Genomic DNA, 17,670 nt, shown 5'->3' with positions numbered 1-17,670 from the left:
TAATTGATTATTACTATTGTTTGGTAAATTAATTTGGCCAAACAATTTACCAGGTCAGCTAATGAGTCTGAGATCAGCAGTGTGCTGAGGTGTCAGCTGTGGCTCAGTTCATAGCACCCTCGCCTTTGAATCAGAGGGTTGTGGGTTCATGTCCCACTCCCGGAAACCAAGAACTGTGATTGTACTAGAAAAAAGTTGCAATCTGTGACTGTTGATAACTCGAAAGAGTATCTGCAGTGAGCTGAGGTGTCAGCTGTGGCTTAGTCCATAGCACCCTCGCCTTTGAATCAGAGGGTTGTGGTTCATGTCCCACTCCCAGAAACCAAGAAATGTGAATGTACTCGAAAGAGTTGCAATCTGTGACTGTTGATAACTCGAAAAGAGTATCAGCAGTGTGCTAACGTCTGTTGCCATTGGTTAACTTATTAATCTTGTATTTGGAAATTTAAAAATAAACTGCACACCTGTATTGCAAAGGGTTTAATAAATGATGTCGTTGGTTCCTGCAGTTTTGTGGAGACTGAGTGGCCCCTTTCTCGAGATACACACCCCAAATCAAACCATCCGTTCTGGAAATCATTTGATTTGGAGAAATTCCTGAAGCCAAATTCTGAACGAACATGAGATTCCTTTCAATATCCCAGCTCATTTAAAAAAAAAAATGATTTGTCAATTACACGCGAACAAGAGATATTTTAAAAATAAAAACTCCCAGAACAAACTTCAACCGCCTTAAACATGTGTCAACCCTCTGGGTGGAGTCGAAGTGGTTTCAAGTGCAGAGTTTTGTACGAACGCGTTTCCTGACCAGACGTTGCGCACACGGGAAACTGAACCTGTTTTTTTTTGTGTGGTTTTGAGAGAGAGAGAGAGAGAAGGTGGGTGGCTTGCTGACCAATTCGGTGCATGTTCTGCTGTCTCCCTATGTCTTGCCCTGTTGGTTAGGATTTGGTGCTGGGGGTGAGGTTGACCCGCCTGTGTGCCTTGCGGTGGCGCTGTCATTCCAGGCACCGGGGGCTGGGAGACTCACACTGGGGCTGTGAGACTCGCTGCTGCCGGCGGGAGGCGCACTGAGCACTGATTCAGGCGCGGGGGGGGGAGGTTTTATTTTCGCAGGAAAGCATCTTTCGGTCTATCTGCCTTTGTACCCAGAATGCACAGTCGGGTAGCATTTCAGTAACACAGGTAACATGGCGTATGGTACCTTGGGCTGAGATTTTGGGGGGTGGTTGTGGTTGGGGGTGGGGGTGGGGGGGAAGTGTTGGGAAGCCTTTATCTTGTTGCTACTGACGTTCATTCACCCCATTCCCTTTCCAGCCGGTGTCCCGGGGGGCTGCTCCGGACGGTTTTGTAGCCGCAGACTCGCCCCAAACCCAGAATGGCAGCAACCGAGCTTTTCACCAAGGTACAGATTTTAACATTTCACTTCGACGTGTTATTTACCAGTAACGCGATCGGCCGGCTTTTTTTTTGGTGGTGGGGGTGGGGGGTGTTGCTATTGGAAATGATGGTTCTGCATCTGATTTTGAGTGTAGAGTAGCTGCTGTGATGCGAAGCGCTGGGAGCATCAGGGCCAACACTGGCCAGGAGGAGAGGAACAATGAATTGGTTAGAGGAGGAGAGACTGACCGTGACCAGCCGGCACCACCATTTATTAAATGCTCTTAGAGATTGATTCATGATTGAGCTCGGGTTGTGGTTGTATTGCATCTTGCTGCTGGGAGGGGGTGAGCCAGATGCGATTCATTCCACGTCCGAGGATCTTTTGCAGTAAAATTGGGATCGAGTCCGAATTTCCCCCTAAACCAGGGCTGTGCAATTACTGAGGTTCCGTATCTCAGTGGGTGGGAGCAGAGATTTTAAACCACTAACCACCCCCCCCCCACTAAAAAAAACCCACCCCCATTACTTGTCAAGGAAATGTAACAGAACCAGCTGATTATTTTTTGACCTAAAAAGTGAAAGCAGGAAGAGGAAAGCATTTTGCTTCTTGGCATCATCGGCACTTCCTAAGGTCACCCACCGAGCAGCATTGAAACAATGTGTGAAATGAATGAAACCCGCTCCCTGGAGCTTGGCTCGTGTGGCTCCCATTAATTTAACAGCGTTTGAAGGCGATCTGGATCTTATTGTTCCCCCCTGTTTGCTGCTCTCACTGTAACATGTTGCAGTGTTTATTTTTAAGCAAATTGTAACCGCTTGACGGGCCATTTTGAAACCGTTCGGTCGATCCTGCAGACTGGAGGCTGACAGACAGAGTGAATGATCTCAGAAAGGTGCAGGCAGCCACGTTTATCAACATACAAAAAACACAGAGATTTGTACCAACCGGTTGACTGCATTGGATTCACCTTTTCAATGCAGTTCACATCCTATTAATTCCCCCACCTTATTAAGGCAGCATTGGTTTCCCCCCTCTTCTGGCAACAGCCAAGTCCATCAAGTAAATCTTTCATCATTTGTTTGCTGATTTGCAGATCCATTCTGAACGTCTGGCTGTATTGCTGGAAATGTTTCAATTAATACTTTGGGTACTTCTGATTTAAGCAATGCACCCATGCGGGTCTTTGCTCAAGTTTTGCTCTTAGGTTACCGTGTCTCAGAGTTCACCTGGCAGGGATAATAAAGTATAATGTCATCAAATAGTTTAGTCAGAGTCATTAGGTTCCCAGCAGTTCATGAAATATATAGCACTTAATTCCAAGAAGCTGATCATTCCAATTCAGGGTGGACATTCATGTGTGGAGGGCCATCGTTAATTATTTTAATAGATTTAGTCCATCCATTGCAGAAATGATTGATGGAACATTCCAGTTATGAGCCCATTCAAATAGTAAAATGCCTTTGTTGAATGTGTGGCCGAGATCATATCCAGTAGTGAGCATTGCAGAGTTTTTATTTAAGGGATGTGAGCTTCGCTGGCTGGGCCAGCATTTATTGCCCATCCCTAGTTGCCCTTGAGAAGGTGGTGGTGAGCCGCCTTCTTGAACCACTGCAGTCCATGTGATGTAGATACATTCACAGTGCTGTTAGGGAGGGAGTTCCAGGATTTTGACCCAGCTACAGTGAAAGAACGGCAATATATTTCCAAGTCAGGATGGTGAGTGACTTGGGGGTCTTCCATTTGGTGGTGTTCCCATCTATCTGGTGTCCTCGTCCTTCTAGATGGTAGTGGTCGTGGGTTTGGAAAGTGCTGTCGAATGAGCCTTGGTGAATTCCTGCAGTGTATCTTGTAGATGCTATGCACTGCTGCTTTTGTGCGTCGGTGATGGAGGGAGTGAATGTTTGTGGATGTGGTACCAATCAAGCGGGCTGCTTTGTCTTTGATGGTGTCACGCTGCTTGTGGGAGATGCACACATCCAGGCAAGTGGGGAGTATTCCATCACACTCCTGACTTGTGCCTTGTAGATGGCGGACATGCTTTGGGGAGTCAGGAGGTGAGTTATTCATTGCAGGATCCCTAGCCTCTGACCTGCTCTTGTAGCCACAGTATTTATATGGCTAGTCCAGTTCAGTTTCTGGTCAATGGTAATCTCCAGGATGTTGATAGTGGGGGATTCAGTGATGGTAATGCAGGAGGAATGGAACATTAGGAGGTGATGATTAGGTTCTCTCTTGTTGGTGTGAATGTTGCTTGCCACTTGTCAGCTGAAACTTCAGGCACTAGATGTGACTATTGCCAAACTAATATGTGAAAGACAGACAAAGAAAGACAGACTTGCATTTATAAAGCACTTTTCCACAACTACTGGATGTCTCTGAGTGCTTTAAAGCCGATGAAGTACTTTCTGACGTGAAGTCACTGATACTGTTGAAAATGCAGTAACCAATATGCAAAAGCAAGCTCTGATTTTGTGGTGTTCATTGATGGATAAATATTGGCCAGGGCATAGAAGAGAACCTACAATGCTCCTCGTGGGATCTTTTACATTCATCTGAGCAGACAAATGGGGCCTTAGTTTAATATCTCATCTCCAAAATTACACCATTTTTGCAATGATGTAGTGTAGATTTTTCCTGGGCTGTGATTCTGTGGGTGCCAGGCACCTCCTGGTATCTCATCTCATTACTCACTTATGAGCAACAATGATGTGTATCAATAGCCAAGTCAACTAGAAGGCATCATAGCTAGTCATAGCAAGTCCTTGCCTTCTATTCACAAGTGCTTACAAGTATGGATGTCTGGATAACAATCATGAGGGAAAGCTTGAGCAATTTCTTCTTTCCTGCCTCAGTAAATGGGGAGCTGTGGACAATTTTGTGCTGGGACCTTTCAGGTTTCCAGCTCACTGTTCAGTGGATTAACTTGCTGAGCTCTTGGGAGAAGGGGGTAAATTGGTTCCATGTGTAAGACTTTGCAAGGTGTTAAATTGACCTTTTTGTTGGGCAAGTGTGATGGGATTAATTCTCTGCTCATCAATATGTGGGATGTCCACGTTTTCTGTTTTTGTTAGAGCCCCATTTAAAATAAAAACAGCTGAGGGTAGTTTGAGACAAAAACAGAGTGAATTTGAACACCCTTCGACTTTGCTCCAACACTTTACCTTAACCACAACATCAAGTGCACCCTGACTCCCAACAGTTGGAGTTTCCTCCTCCCTGACCCGATTGTGGCCTCGTTAAGTACAGTAATCCTGTTAATATATGGTGGATTATGGGCTTTTGCCCTCAGGCTGCAATGAAGCTGCCCAAACCCATTTCACATGGAAATCTCGGTTTTTGAAATTCCAGCTGGATTCAAGTTCAGTCCCAGGAATCTGTGGTTCCAGCTTCATGTGGTACCTAGTCCCATACAATGCTACAATTTTCTTCTCAATGGGAGCTAGTCCTCATTCCTCTTATTTCTGAATTTGCAGGTCCTTTGGGTTATGGTGACAGAATAAATCAAACTCAGTTGTATTATGTAGGATGACTGGATTTTTTTGTGTTTTTTCAAAAAAAATAAGCAAATGTTTTGGAAATCATATTTCACAATTTTGGTCACTTTCTATGAAAAGTGCACATTGATGGTCATGAAAATTAGTAAATTGGTTAGAGCCCAAATGCCATAGTTGTATCTATGAAGATCTGAACCAGTGATTCATATTATATTTGAACTGGTCATGTAATCTATGTATATTTATATGTGAATGCAGTTTGTCTTATCAAGTGGAAATAAGTGGTGCACTGAGGAAGTGAGAGCCAACTTGGTTACCCAGTGCTACGTTCTAGATGCTTTTTTCATCTTCTGAAATTTCACTATAACTTGCTGTGGCATGGAGTGCTTGGAAATTGGAGACAGAGCCTGAAATTGAGGCCTCATCCTCTGCTAAATCAAAACTCAACCCATTTGACAACTGATGGTGGAATGTGTGTGATCGACTCATTTAGATCCGTGATTGATTTCTGTGCCATTTGCACATCTATTGCGCTGCTACATATGCTGGCAATAAATTATTTTGTAATGTTTCTGAAGCAGCGGGTCAGGGACTTTATCCAGTCTTGTTTCTTTTGAATTCGGTTATTGGTGTCTTGTGCCTGTGGGAAAGCGATGTTTCAAAGGACTGCTGTATTTTTGCCTTAGGCTTCCTGAGCTTTGTCAATGCTGTAGTAATATTGTTCATTAGTGTAAAGGTTAGGGATGCACATTAAAGATTAAAGTTCTGATGTGTTTTCACATTAAAAATAATTTACAGACCTTGCCTTTGCAGTTCCTTGTAACCGTTCTATGTTTTATTGTGTGATCATTCAGTGCTGTAATGTCAACTTTTTGAGTCATTTATGAAAATGTTATCAAACATTTCCACTCAGTGGACTTACTCACTGAGTGATTGGAGAACTGTTGTAACTTAACCAAGTGTGAACCTAGATGGTGAGCATTGCCAACCCACTTGACCATGGAGGGGAGGCAGAAAGGCTATAGTTAAGCCCAATCCTCCTCTTGCCAAACGCCAGATCTGCACTTTCAAATGGGATTGATATATAGGAATCAGGAATAGGAGCATTTTCTTTGCCTGTCCTTAGCCTGAGGACATTGAACCCAATTGTATTGCCCCCATCACCACCCCACTAACACCTCCAATCTTGTATTTAACCACTGCGTCATTGGGAGAATTGTTTATGAATCACAGAATTTTAACAACACTGAAGGAGGCCATATGGCCCATCGTGTCTGCAAATGAGCATTATGACCTACTGCCATTGCCCTGCCTTTCCCCCCTGTACCCCTACACGTTATTTCTATTTGAATAATAATGCCCTCTTGAATGCCTCGATTGAACCTGCCTCCTTCACACTTCCAGGCAGTGCATTCCAGACCCGAATCACTCGCTGTGTGAAAAAGTTTTTTCTCACGTCACATTTGCTTCTTTTATAAATCACTTTAAATCTGTGCCCTCTCATTCTTGATCCTTTTATGAGCAGGAACAGCTTCTCCCTATCTACTCTGCCCAGCCCCCTCATGATTTTGAAAATCTCTGTCATATCTCCTCATCCCTTTTCTTTCCAAGGAGAACTGTCTCAGCCTCTCCAATCTATCCTTATAGCTGAAGTTTTTCATCCCTAGAACCATTCCTGTAAACCTCTTCTGCACACTCTCCAGTGTGTTCACACCCTTCCCATGATGTGGTGCCCAGAACTGTACACACTACTCCAGCTATGGTCTAATGAGTGTCTTATAAACTCAGCATTATTTCTTTGCTCTTGTACTCTAGGCCCCTATTTATAAAGCCCAGGATGCTATATGCTTTATTAACTGCTCTCCACCTGTCCCGCCACCTTCAATGATCTATACACCCAGGTCTTACTGCTCCTGCCTTCAAAATTTCACCCCTTATTTTATATTGTCTGTCCATGTTCTTCCTACCAAAATACATCACCTCACACTTCTCCGCATTGAACTTCATCTGCCACCTATCTGCCCACTCCACCAACTGTTTAATATTATAGAGCTGTACAACTTTCTCTTCAGGGTTTTCTGGACAAAAAAAGGCTTTAATCATTATATGGCTGGGACCTATATAAACCTAATAGGCATGTGCTTTTGTGGAAACATCTAAGATAATGTGAGTTTAAATGGGATATTCCAGGCATGTTTTCAAACAAAAAGAACTTGATGAATTTTAGATCCAGAAGGATACTGCTGTATGTTTCAGGAAGATGGTTTTGAATTTTCTGTTTATCATTGGTACTCCTGTTCTTATTTATTGTTCAGCTCTGTTTAATCTTGAATTTTCACAATTAAAGAGCAGGCTATTCAATGGCGGGGGTATTGCGACCAAGGCTAATGTCTCTGGACAACATTTACATGTGCTGTTCAGTACCAGGTTAATTTATCAGTCGGGGTGCTAAAATTAGAAACGGTGTCATCGGCGATAGGGAAACTGAAATTTAGCAAGATTCTGGCTTCTAATTCCTAAATGATGACAGCTACAAGAAGTAAATCTGTCTGGGCATCAGGAGGTGACATATTCAGGCTCAGCTGTGATGTCTGTCCCTCTCAGGCTCACAGGTGAGTAATGGCCACTTGGGTAATGTACCAAAGAGCAACAACTGCCTTTGCAACCTAAACCAAATAAGAGTGTCAGTGCCTTCAAAAGAGGAGTGGAGGCAATTGGCTAAAGGAAAGATACTCATCGCTGGACCAATAACTACAGTTGTATTAGCCCAAGCATATTTAAATGATATAAAATTTCTGCCTAATTAACATACCATGGTTCAATTTGACTCGTGCTTTTACACCCACTCCTCCTGTCCCTTAGTCTTTATAAATCCTAGAATTCACGAATTAATTCATGACTTGTCATTCTGCAGGCTGGCGCCTTCCTACCAAATATTTTTAATATTTTCTACTAAATGGAGTTAAACAATCAACCTTTTCAATCAGGTCTGTTTTAGAATTACAGTACTGCACTGTGTGCTATTTTATGTTTCCTGAGCTTTCCATCAGGATTGCATTGCTACACAGTGGTTTGTTCAATTAATTTCCTTTCCCTCTTATGTCAGCAGGAAAACTGTAGTTTTTGCTTTAGGAATATATTGAAAATGGTAAATTTAAAAAGAGGAAGAATAGTTTGAGGTAAATCCTCAATTAGTTTTCTTTTTTAGCAGCAATAAATTTAACAATTAAATATTGAGAAGCCAGGGAAGGGGAATCTTTCATCTGCAGGGACTTAGACTCTTGACAAACTGGCTGTTTTTTACAGGGTCATTTACTTGCGTGGTACCAGCTGAGCCTATCCTCTGGGAAATGACGTAATCACCAGGCAGGCCTCTGTGGTCTGCAACCAGACTGAGCAGCTTGTGAAATCATGCCTTTATCACCACACTGAAGCTCTGAAAGGGTTATGCAAGCTTGAGGGTTGAGCACCAGCAAAAGAGCAAAGATTATTCTGCATTTCTGCAGCACATAATCCTGTTGTTGTCATCAAATGGACACAAAGATAAATTTATCACTTCTCTGCGAACAGCCTGCCCCTTGTGCTCAAATGGATGATGGGAATGTTGTTCTAGGGCAATGCAAAAAAAAAATGCTTAAAAGACCTCATTCACCTAGAAATATCATGTTCTCTTTATATCAGGATTGTGACCTTGTCAAGATTTCCTGTATGTTTTAAGGAGGAGGGGTTATCATATACTTCATCATTTCATGAATAAATGTTCCATTTTATTTGTGGGAAGGCTGCAGTTCACATATCACCTAACCTGACTCGAATGTGCCAGTCATCTATATGAGCAGAAAATAGTTCCAACGCAACATTTGGGCTTGTTACATGACTGAGGGGATTAAGAGATGGATTGGGATTTTGTGTATGCGAAAGTAAGTAGTTGTTCTGTCATTTTCTGTACTGTCAGGAAACGAAGCTTGACTTTTAAAATTGGATCCACAGTGTTTTTTTTCAAATTTCCAAATACAATTTAATTCTGTCAAGCTCCCAATTCTGTGTAGCCAGACTGAAATAAATCAGATTCAGAAATGTCAATTGGAGAATGGAGTATGTGGGCAAGGTAAACATGGTTTGTCGAATAACCAGACGCTTTGGTGCCAGAATAACAATGATGTATTGCGGAAGAAACCTTATTTTTGTGTTTCCTTTTTTTATTAAAAGGACAGTAACGTTTGCATTTGTGCACTCTCCATTAGGCAGAGATCGTACCAAGTGATGTATGAGCACATTGTATGATTGTAGCAGCAGCCAAAGCAGGCTAAGTTTTAAAAAAAACTTAAGGAAACTTTAATTAATCTGAGAGTACTGTTAAGGGTCTAAAATTACAAAGTATCTTATGAGACATTAAACCCAGCCTTGTCTGTTTGTCGGGTAGGATTTCATGACCTTATGCACTGTTCAGTTTTCTTGATGACCTGGTGATTTCCTTCCTCAGTCAATATAACCTGCTGGTTATTTATCTCATTTGCTGTTAGTGGGATCTTGCTATGTGCAAATTTTCAGCTACATTGACCTATATAACAACAGTGACTACATCGTAACAGTAATTGATTGGGATAAGGCCCTTTTATAAATACAAGTTCTATTTTGCTGCAAAATAGTGCAGTCACAATCTCTCCTTGTACGTTGTAAATAATACTCTTTACAATCTCGGAATCGACATTGGCATTTAAAACACTCCACAAACAAATGGATGTGAACCTCTGAGTGGCTATTTATTACTCTGTTTGTACGTAAAAGGGGACTGCTGCCCTCTATTCCTATACCCCAGATATTAACGCCCCCCCTTGCCCTTAGCAAAATTATTAACATTTTAGTGAGCATTACTTGGTTGCCCATACAGATTATAAACCGGTATGTATTATCATGTATCTGATACTTGGCTTCTTGTGACTGTAGTTGTAAATGGCAGAGAGATCAGTGTCGTCCACAGATGAAGCACTTCTTATGATCTATTTTGTCCCTGGCATTATATGGATGATTAGAAGTTACGCTGACCAGTGGCATTGTCCATTGTCTCTGGCAATACTCCTATGCTATAAATTGTGTTCAAAGCATTGCCCACTGTTTGAGTACTACAGACCTTTCTGCTGAGGGCTAAATCACATTGATTCTCTCCATTTTCCATAAAATTTATTACTTGAAAATAATAGACCTTGTTTTGAATCTATTGGAGGTAACAAACTGATTTTACAGTAAGGTTTGCAGCAGTGCATTTATACTATAAGCTTAGTGTCGATTGGGGATTGGTTCTAGCTTTGCATTGACACTAAACTTGAAGAATGTAAGGTACAAACATGCTCTGAAATGGAGTGCGACCACCTCCTTCAGGGAATCTAATTTGGCTTTGTTCCCTTAGACCCTCATGTTAGATTCAGGCTGCTTGTATGCTATAATTAGAGTGAATTACTAAACTTTTAGAGGCAATGCTGAGGGCTAAATTTTTTATTCTTTTTTTTTTATTTTTGTTTTTATTCTGGGCTCAGGTTTTCAAAGTGTCAAATGCAATACTTGAACTAACCACGTTTTATGTTTCATCAGAGCACCAATTTCTTTCTTTATACAAAGGATTCCTACCAAGCATTCTTAACTTGCATTTATTTAGACTTTTCCCTCAAGCTTTCTTCGGCTAAGAATTTGGACTCCTAACATGTCCGCAATCAACGAGCGTTTAAACAGTGTGAAATCAGTGTTGCTATGTAACATTTTCATGTAAATATCAAACAAAGCGATGGACATCTGCTTTAAACACTTTGCATATCCACAGGGGAGTTGCTAAGCATTAATAATTCTACTAAGCTATGTGTGGTCTGCTATGCACTAATTATTAAGAAAGCAGTGGAGGATTACTGCCTATGAATTATCACATGCACTGAAACATTGACTACAGGTTCTCCAAGCAAAAAATGGTGCTCCTTATGTAATAAAGCATTGCATTATTGATCATAGTTTGTGTTGAGCAAGGCAAATGGTCCAGCATGTTGTCAAATGGACAATCATGGTTTTCAACAGTTTACATTGTTTTGGAAGTGGGCGTTGTTTCAAGGGGTATTTAGATATACGAGTAAATGTGCTTCTATGCAAAATAAAAATACCTGGAAAAACTCAGCAGGTCTGACAGCATCTGCGGAGACGAACACAGTTAACGTCTCGAGTCCGTATGACTCTTCAACAGAACTACTGCTTCTATGCAAACCTTTTGTGTCTTTTCAGTTCCACTTAAGTGCCCTTCTTTTAACTTGGAGCGTTTGTACACTGCATGGACCACCCTCTGCATGAACTCTCTAGATTTCACCACCTCTGTCTGATCGGTATTAGACTAATGTACTTGAGCATTTTGGACACTGATCCTTAGCCTTGCCTAGAATTGAAATTCCTTTAGACTTGCTCTGCTATCTTCTGCCAGTCCCCAGGAGATCAAGAGTTGCTTCAATGTGCAGACTAGCATTCCACTGATGTGGCAAAGCTTTCATTTCCTTCCCTTCCACTTCCCGCTGAAAATGCATGGATTAAGGTTTGGAACATGTTCGACTTGGAACTGGCAAAATACGAAGTTGCTTGGACCTCTCCCACCATGTGTGCTAGCCTAGAAAACGAGCAAAAAAACTGAACGTGCCCTGCAATAAGTTGCCATCCCAAATAACCCTTAATGTAGGTCTCTGATGTGCAGTTGCATTCAGCTGTTTGTGTAGTGTAGTATTCCTTGCAAAGGAATCGCAGATTACTCTGGAATTGTATTGCAATTCTCCCTTATCAAGTCTGATAAATTATTTTAGAATTGTATCACTGACAATGGTAAAAACTTTCTACTCCATACCCCCACCTTTCTGCACCTCCATCAAACTCCTTTCATTGCTGTGCTCTCTTCTCTGCTTCCCCATCTTTGCATTGTGACACTGCTCTAGCCTGTTATGCTCAATATGGCTGATCCTAGGTGCTATCTGATGAGGGATCAAATTTTTTTCCAGGTATCAGTTTATTTTAGAATTTGATCTTGGCTGTCAATCTCAGGTCTGGGTGCCATCTTTGAACTATGTTGCATGTTGAAGGAAATGATCTCCCAACAAAGCGGCAGGATGATCAAATGAGAGGACAGCATTTTCATTTCTATTCTGACTTTCATGACCTCAATGCTCCAAAGCGCTTTACAGCCAATGCAATCCTTTTGAAATGTTGTCATTACTGTAATGGTGGCTCAGTTTCCCAACAAGTAGCGTACAGCAAGATCCCACATGAGATGTATAACCAGATAACCTGTTTCAGTGATGTTAATTGAGGGATAAACATTGGCCAATCCACAGCTGAGAACTCCTCTGTTCTTCAAATGGTGTCCCACCATCTGCGAGTGCAGAAATTTAATGTCTCACCCAAAAGACTGTATTCGCCCCCCCATACTACGCTGGAGTGTCAGTTTAGATTGTGGTCAGGTCCTGGAGTGAGGCTTCAACTCATGACCTTCTGACTTAGGCAAGAATGCTGCCACTGAACCAATATTGACACATCCAATGTCTTGAAGAGGAGGGTGGGCTGAGGGTGGAGTGGGACGAATACAGCTAAACTGCAGTGGCTCAGGACAGCCTTGGCGAATCACAAGTACACATTGAAGCCTGCTGTAAAGCTGGTCGGCTTGCAGAGGTTATGGTTTCATATAAACTGGCGATGTAGAGATTCGCATTTCAAACCTGTAATTCCCCTAACCAGAAAGAATGTTGCTACATCATCATTAAACCGTGACAAAAAAGTTAACTTAAGGTTTAAATACCCATCGCCACGCCCCAAACAAAGTCAAGATAATTGACCAAAATTACCATTTTCAGTAACACTTCTTTCAGTCTGGGACAACTCTCCAGGATCACACGAGAAATTTAGGACAGATACACTGCTGCCTATATCCTGTTCCTGTGAAGCACCTTGGGTTTTTTTTTTGGTACGTTAAAGGTGCTATTTAAATGTACATTGTTGTGCACTGTGCTCCAGAAGTGCCAGGGCTGAAATACAGAGCCACTGTGATTCATGGGGCAACCTCTGCAGCCAGATTTTAACCTGTCGGCTGGCAAAACACAGGCGAAATGTACCAGCTGGCCTATGCTCATCCTGAAGGCTCTAACACAGGCTCACGCTCAGCAACCACAGGACATAGTTTTAGAAAGAGCGCGAGGGGCAAGCTGGGGCAAAGACTATCGATGGTCGAAGGTTGTTTCTGCGATTGGAATCCTGTGATGAGTGGTGTACCACAGAGATCGGTGTGGGACCCATGCTTGTTTGTAGTGTACAGTAATGATTTAGATATGAATATAGGAGGTATGATCAGTAAGTTTGCAGATGACACAAAAATTGGTGTCATAAAGAGTGAGGAGGAAAGCCTTAGATTACAGGACAATATAGATGGGCTGGTAAGGTGGGCAGAGCAGTGGCAAATGGAATTTAATCCTGAGAAGTGTGAGGTGTTGCATTTTGGGAGGACTAACACAGCAAGGGAATACATGATGAATGGTAGGACCCTAGGAAGTACAGAGGATCAGAGGGACCTTGGTGTACATGTCCATAGATCCCTGAAGGCAGCAGCACAGGTAGATAAGGTGGTTAAGAAGGCATATGCGATACTTGCCTTTATTAGCCCAGGCATAGAATAATATAAGAGCAGAGGAGGTTATGCTGGAGTTGTATAAAATCGTAGTTAGGACACAGCTGGAGTACTGTGCGTGGTCCTGGTCACCACACTGTAGGAAGGATGTGATTGCACTGGAGAGGGTGCAGAGGAGATTCACCAGGATGTTGCCTGGGCTGGAGTGTTTCAGCTATGAAGAGAGACTGGATATACTAGGATAGGCTAGGGTTGTTTTCCTTAGAGCAGAGAAGGCTGAGGTGGGACCTGATAGAGGTGTACAAAATTATGAGGGGCTTAGATAGGAAGAAACTTTTTCCCTTAGCAGAGGTGTCAATAACCAGGGGGCATAGATTTAAGGTAAGGGGCAGGAGGTTTAGAGGCGATTTTTCACCCAGAGGATGGTTGGAATCTGGAACACACTGCCTGAGGGGGTGGTAGAGGCAGGAACCCTCACAACATTTAAGTAGTATTTAGATGAGCACTTGAAACACCGTAGCATACAGGGCCAAGTGCTGGAAAATGGGATTAGAACAGATAGGTGCTTGATGGCCGGCATGGACACAATGGGCTGAAGGGCCTTTTTCTGTGCTGTATAACTCCATAATTCTATGATAATTGCCTCTGGAGCCCAAGAAACGTGACCCACGTTTAGCAATATTTCAGCAAAGGTAGAAAGAATAGTTGTGTGTCTGACAGTGTTTTCCTGACTTGGCTTTGCCTCGGTCATGGAGCATCAGGAGCTGCACACTAAGGAGGTGTACAGGGTTTCCAGTATGTAAACAATGTGCTTAAGCAATTGAGTATTGAAGCTTTTTGAGTAGCAATCCTGCCTGTGATTTCTTTTATCTGTTGGAGGTCAGTTTGTGCAAGGCCTTTCAGCTTCTAAGGCAATGTACTAGGATCCTAGCAGAAAAGCTCTGTTTTCTGACTGTAAGAACTGTAGTTAAATATCCAGCTTGTGCTGTTCTAACTACTGAAATAAATTGGTGTATTAAAGCTGTCTAGACAGATTTCCTACCTCTTTCAACATTACACATTCCACTTCTAATCAGGTATGGGTTGAGTATGAATGTGATCTGGAGAATTGCCATTCCCATCTCTTGCATTTCTAATTTGTTTGCCTCAGTTAATTTATTATTTTAACTGCTTGTTAATGGGCTTTATGCAGGAATGGGAGTAGGCCATTCAGCCCTCCAAGCTTGTTCCACTATTCAGTTGGATCATGGCTGATCTGTATCTTCACTCCATCCACTCGTCTTGGCCCCATAACACTGAATACCCTTGCTGAAGAAAAATCTGTTGACCTCGGTTTTTTAGATTCCAGTTGACCCCCCCCCACTACACCCCAGCCTCGATCTTACTTCTTGACATTGCCTGTGAATGGCATAACCCTAAATTTAAGGTCCATCCCCCTTGTTTTGACCTCCCCCACCAGGGGAAATAGTTCCTCCACAGATCACCCCTTGATTCTCTTTACTGAAAGATGCCACGCTATTATTCAAAGAATATCCAGGAGTTTTCTGGGTTCCTGGATTTTATCTGTCCCCTTCAACATCACCAAAACTGTTCAACTGCCTATTTATTTCATTGCTGTTTTGTGATCTTGCTGTGTGTTATTCAGGTAAATTCAGGAGTCATTCATTGCACTTAAAAAGTAATTCACAGCTTGAATTAAGCATTTTGAGAAGTCCTGAGAACGTGAAAGGCAATTATATAAATGCAAGTTTGCTCATTCTGTTCCTCATACTTGGTTAAAAAAAATTGTGGCATCTATTTCTGGATACTTTGCACTTTTTTTTTACTCCACATGTACTTTTGCTGGCTTTCCTAATTGTAATAAGTAGATTTTTTTTATTCGTGTTTGTGATGTGGGTGTTGCTGGCAAGGCCAGCATTTATTGCCCTCCCCTCAATGTGCCTGGAGAATGTAGTGGGTGAGCCCCTGTAGTCATTGTTCTGAAGGTACTCCCTTCTGTTGTGCTGTTGGGTAGGGCGTTCCAGGGTTTTGATCCAGTGACAAGAAGGAAGTGATAAGGATCAGGAGGAGGCTATTTAGTCCCCTGAGTCGGTTCCCCCATTCAGTGAGACCTGCCTCTGCCCCATATCCCTTAATACCTTTAGGTTTAAGTTTAACCATTGCCACTTGCAGAACGGAGTTCCAAACTTCTACTCTCCTCTAGCCCGGAAGAAGAGTCATACGGACTTGAAATGTTAACTCTGTTTCTCTCTCCACAGATGCTGCCAGGCTTGGGTTTTTCCAGCATTTTCTGTTTTTATTACCAAGCTTCTATTACACTTAGTGTATAGAAATTCAGGCCAGACCTTTCACTCCTGAAAGGCCTGGCCTAGATTTTAAACACTGCCCCCTGCCCCAGTAGGGATGATATGTAACTTGGAGGTAGTGGTGGTTCCCTACACCTGCTGCTGGTGTTCCTCTAGGCCTGAGACATTGCTGGAATTTGGAGGTGCTGTCAAAGAAGCCTGGCTATTTGTTGCCGTGCATTTTGGAAATGGTGCTCACTGCAGCCTATGTGCTGGCAGTGGAGGGAATGAATATTTAAGGTGGTAGATGGGATGCTGATCAATGATGGATGGGTAATGTTTGACGGATAAAAATAAATCTTCCGTTTCCTGGAGATCTTTTGTACCTAAAAAACAAAAATAGCTGGGGATCTTTAAGTATGTCAGCAGTTTTCCACATTATTTTTATACTTTGTTACATATTCAGTGGCCTTGGATAATCTGTTCTACAAACTGGTTATTTAAATGTAACGCTGCACATTGGTAATAGTTAACATCAGCTTTTTAAAATCATCAAAGGATTGAAGAGATTGGGAAAATTGATTTTTAGGCGGAGGGTTGTTTAGCAAATGCTGCCCAATTGTGGAATCACATCTAATATTGGCCATTATGTCTGAGCTTTAATTGGGCAGCACTTACTGGACAATCCTGAGCACGCTAAGAATTACACCAACAACCAGTTGAAGATTATCAGTCGAGCTCGCGATGTAACTCAAATGAAATCAAATATTCAGATTTTTTTTGTGTGTGATGTGCTTGAGGGATAAATGTTGGCCACGACATGGAATAACTCCCCTGCTCTTCTTCAAAATAGGACCGTATACATCCACCTGAGCAGGCAGATAGGGCCTCAGTTTAACATCTCATGCAAAAGACTGCACCTCCGACAGTGCAACACTCCCCTCTGTGCTGCCCTGGAGTGGGACTTGAACCTGGAACCTTGTGACTCAGAGGTGAGAATGCTCCCAACTGAGCCACAACTGACAGTAAGGAAGCAGGGAGATATCCCAGAGAGCTGTGATTCAGCCAAAGAATGGTCAAGGAGTGATGCATAGCTTTTGACTTCTTTTTCATTTTAAACACACTTTTCTTCACTTAGAAAATGAACACTGAGTAAACTAATTCAAGTCCCTCGGTGCTGTGTGATTTTATGTTCTAATGTGCAAGTAATCCCCCTTTGGAAATGCTCAGAAAGCCAGCCCAAATTAAGTGGCCTATTTACTTTCAAACGATCCTAAAACTCTGGTGGCAGACATGCCCTAACTTTGGGTGCCTTGCAAAAGCAGATACAATACAATCCAATCTCAGCCCCATGATTCACACATTGTCTGATTCCAGTGGATAAATAGAATGGGAATATGCATCAAGCAGAGACAGGTGCCGCACCGAGGAATATTGATTTTTTTTTCTCTAACTACCTGCTGTTAAAGTTGTTCTGCTCCAGTGTACACACAGAGCTGTGTCCATGTTACACACAGAGCTGTGTCCATGTTACACACAGAGCTGTGTCCATGTTACACACAGAGCTGTGTCCATGTTACACACAGAGCTGTGTCCATGTTACACACAGAGCTGTGTCCATGTTACACACAGAGCTGTGTCCATGTTACACACAGAGCTGTGTCCATGTTACACACAGAGCTGTGTCCATGTTACACACAGAGCTGTGTCCATGTTACACACAGAGCTGTGTCCATGTTACACACAGAGCTGTGTCCATGTTACACACAGAGCTGTGTCCATGTTACACACAGAGCTGTGTCCATGTTACACACAGAGCTGTGTCCATGTTACACACAGAGCTGTGTCCATGTTACACACAGAGCTGTGTCCATG

The 17,670-nt window shown here is 42.4% G+C and overlaps 1 protein-coding gene across 1 annotated transcript in view; it reads left to right on the top strand.

The window, feature by feature from the left end:
* Positions 1-1,090: 1,090 nt before the first annotated feature.
* Positions 1,091-17,670, top strand: part of myo5aa (myosin VAa) — a 193,630-nt gene continuing 177,050 nt past the window's right edge. The window contains exons 1-2 of the mRNA XM_078530249.1: positions 1,091-1,185; positions 1,318-1,405. Of these exons, the coding sequence (XP_078386375.1) occupies positions 1,379-1,405 (27 nt within the window). The 5' untranslated portion in view covers positions 1,091-1,185; positions 1,318-1,378. The remainder of the gene's footprint in view (positions 1,186-1,317; positions 1,406-17,670) is intronic.

The sequence above is a fragment of the Cetorhinus maximus genome, chromosome 26 (genome assembly GCF_964194155.1).
Source record: "Cetorhinus maximus chromosome 26, sCetMax3.hap1.1, whole genome shotgun sequence".
In the NCBI taxonomy this organism is placed as follows: Eukaryota; Metazoa; Chordata; class Chondrichthyes; order Lamniformes; family Cetorhinidae; genus Cetorhinus; species Cetorhinus maximus.
This window is presented reverse-complemented; position numbering and strand designations above follow the sequence as displayed.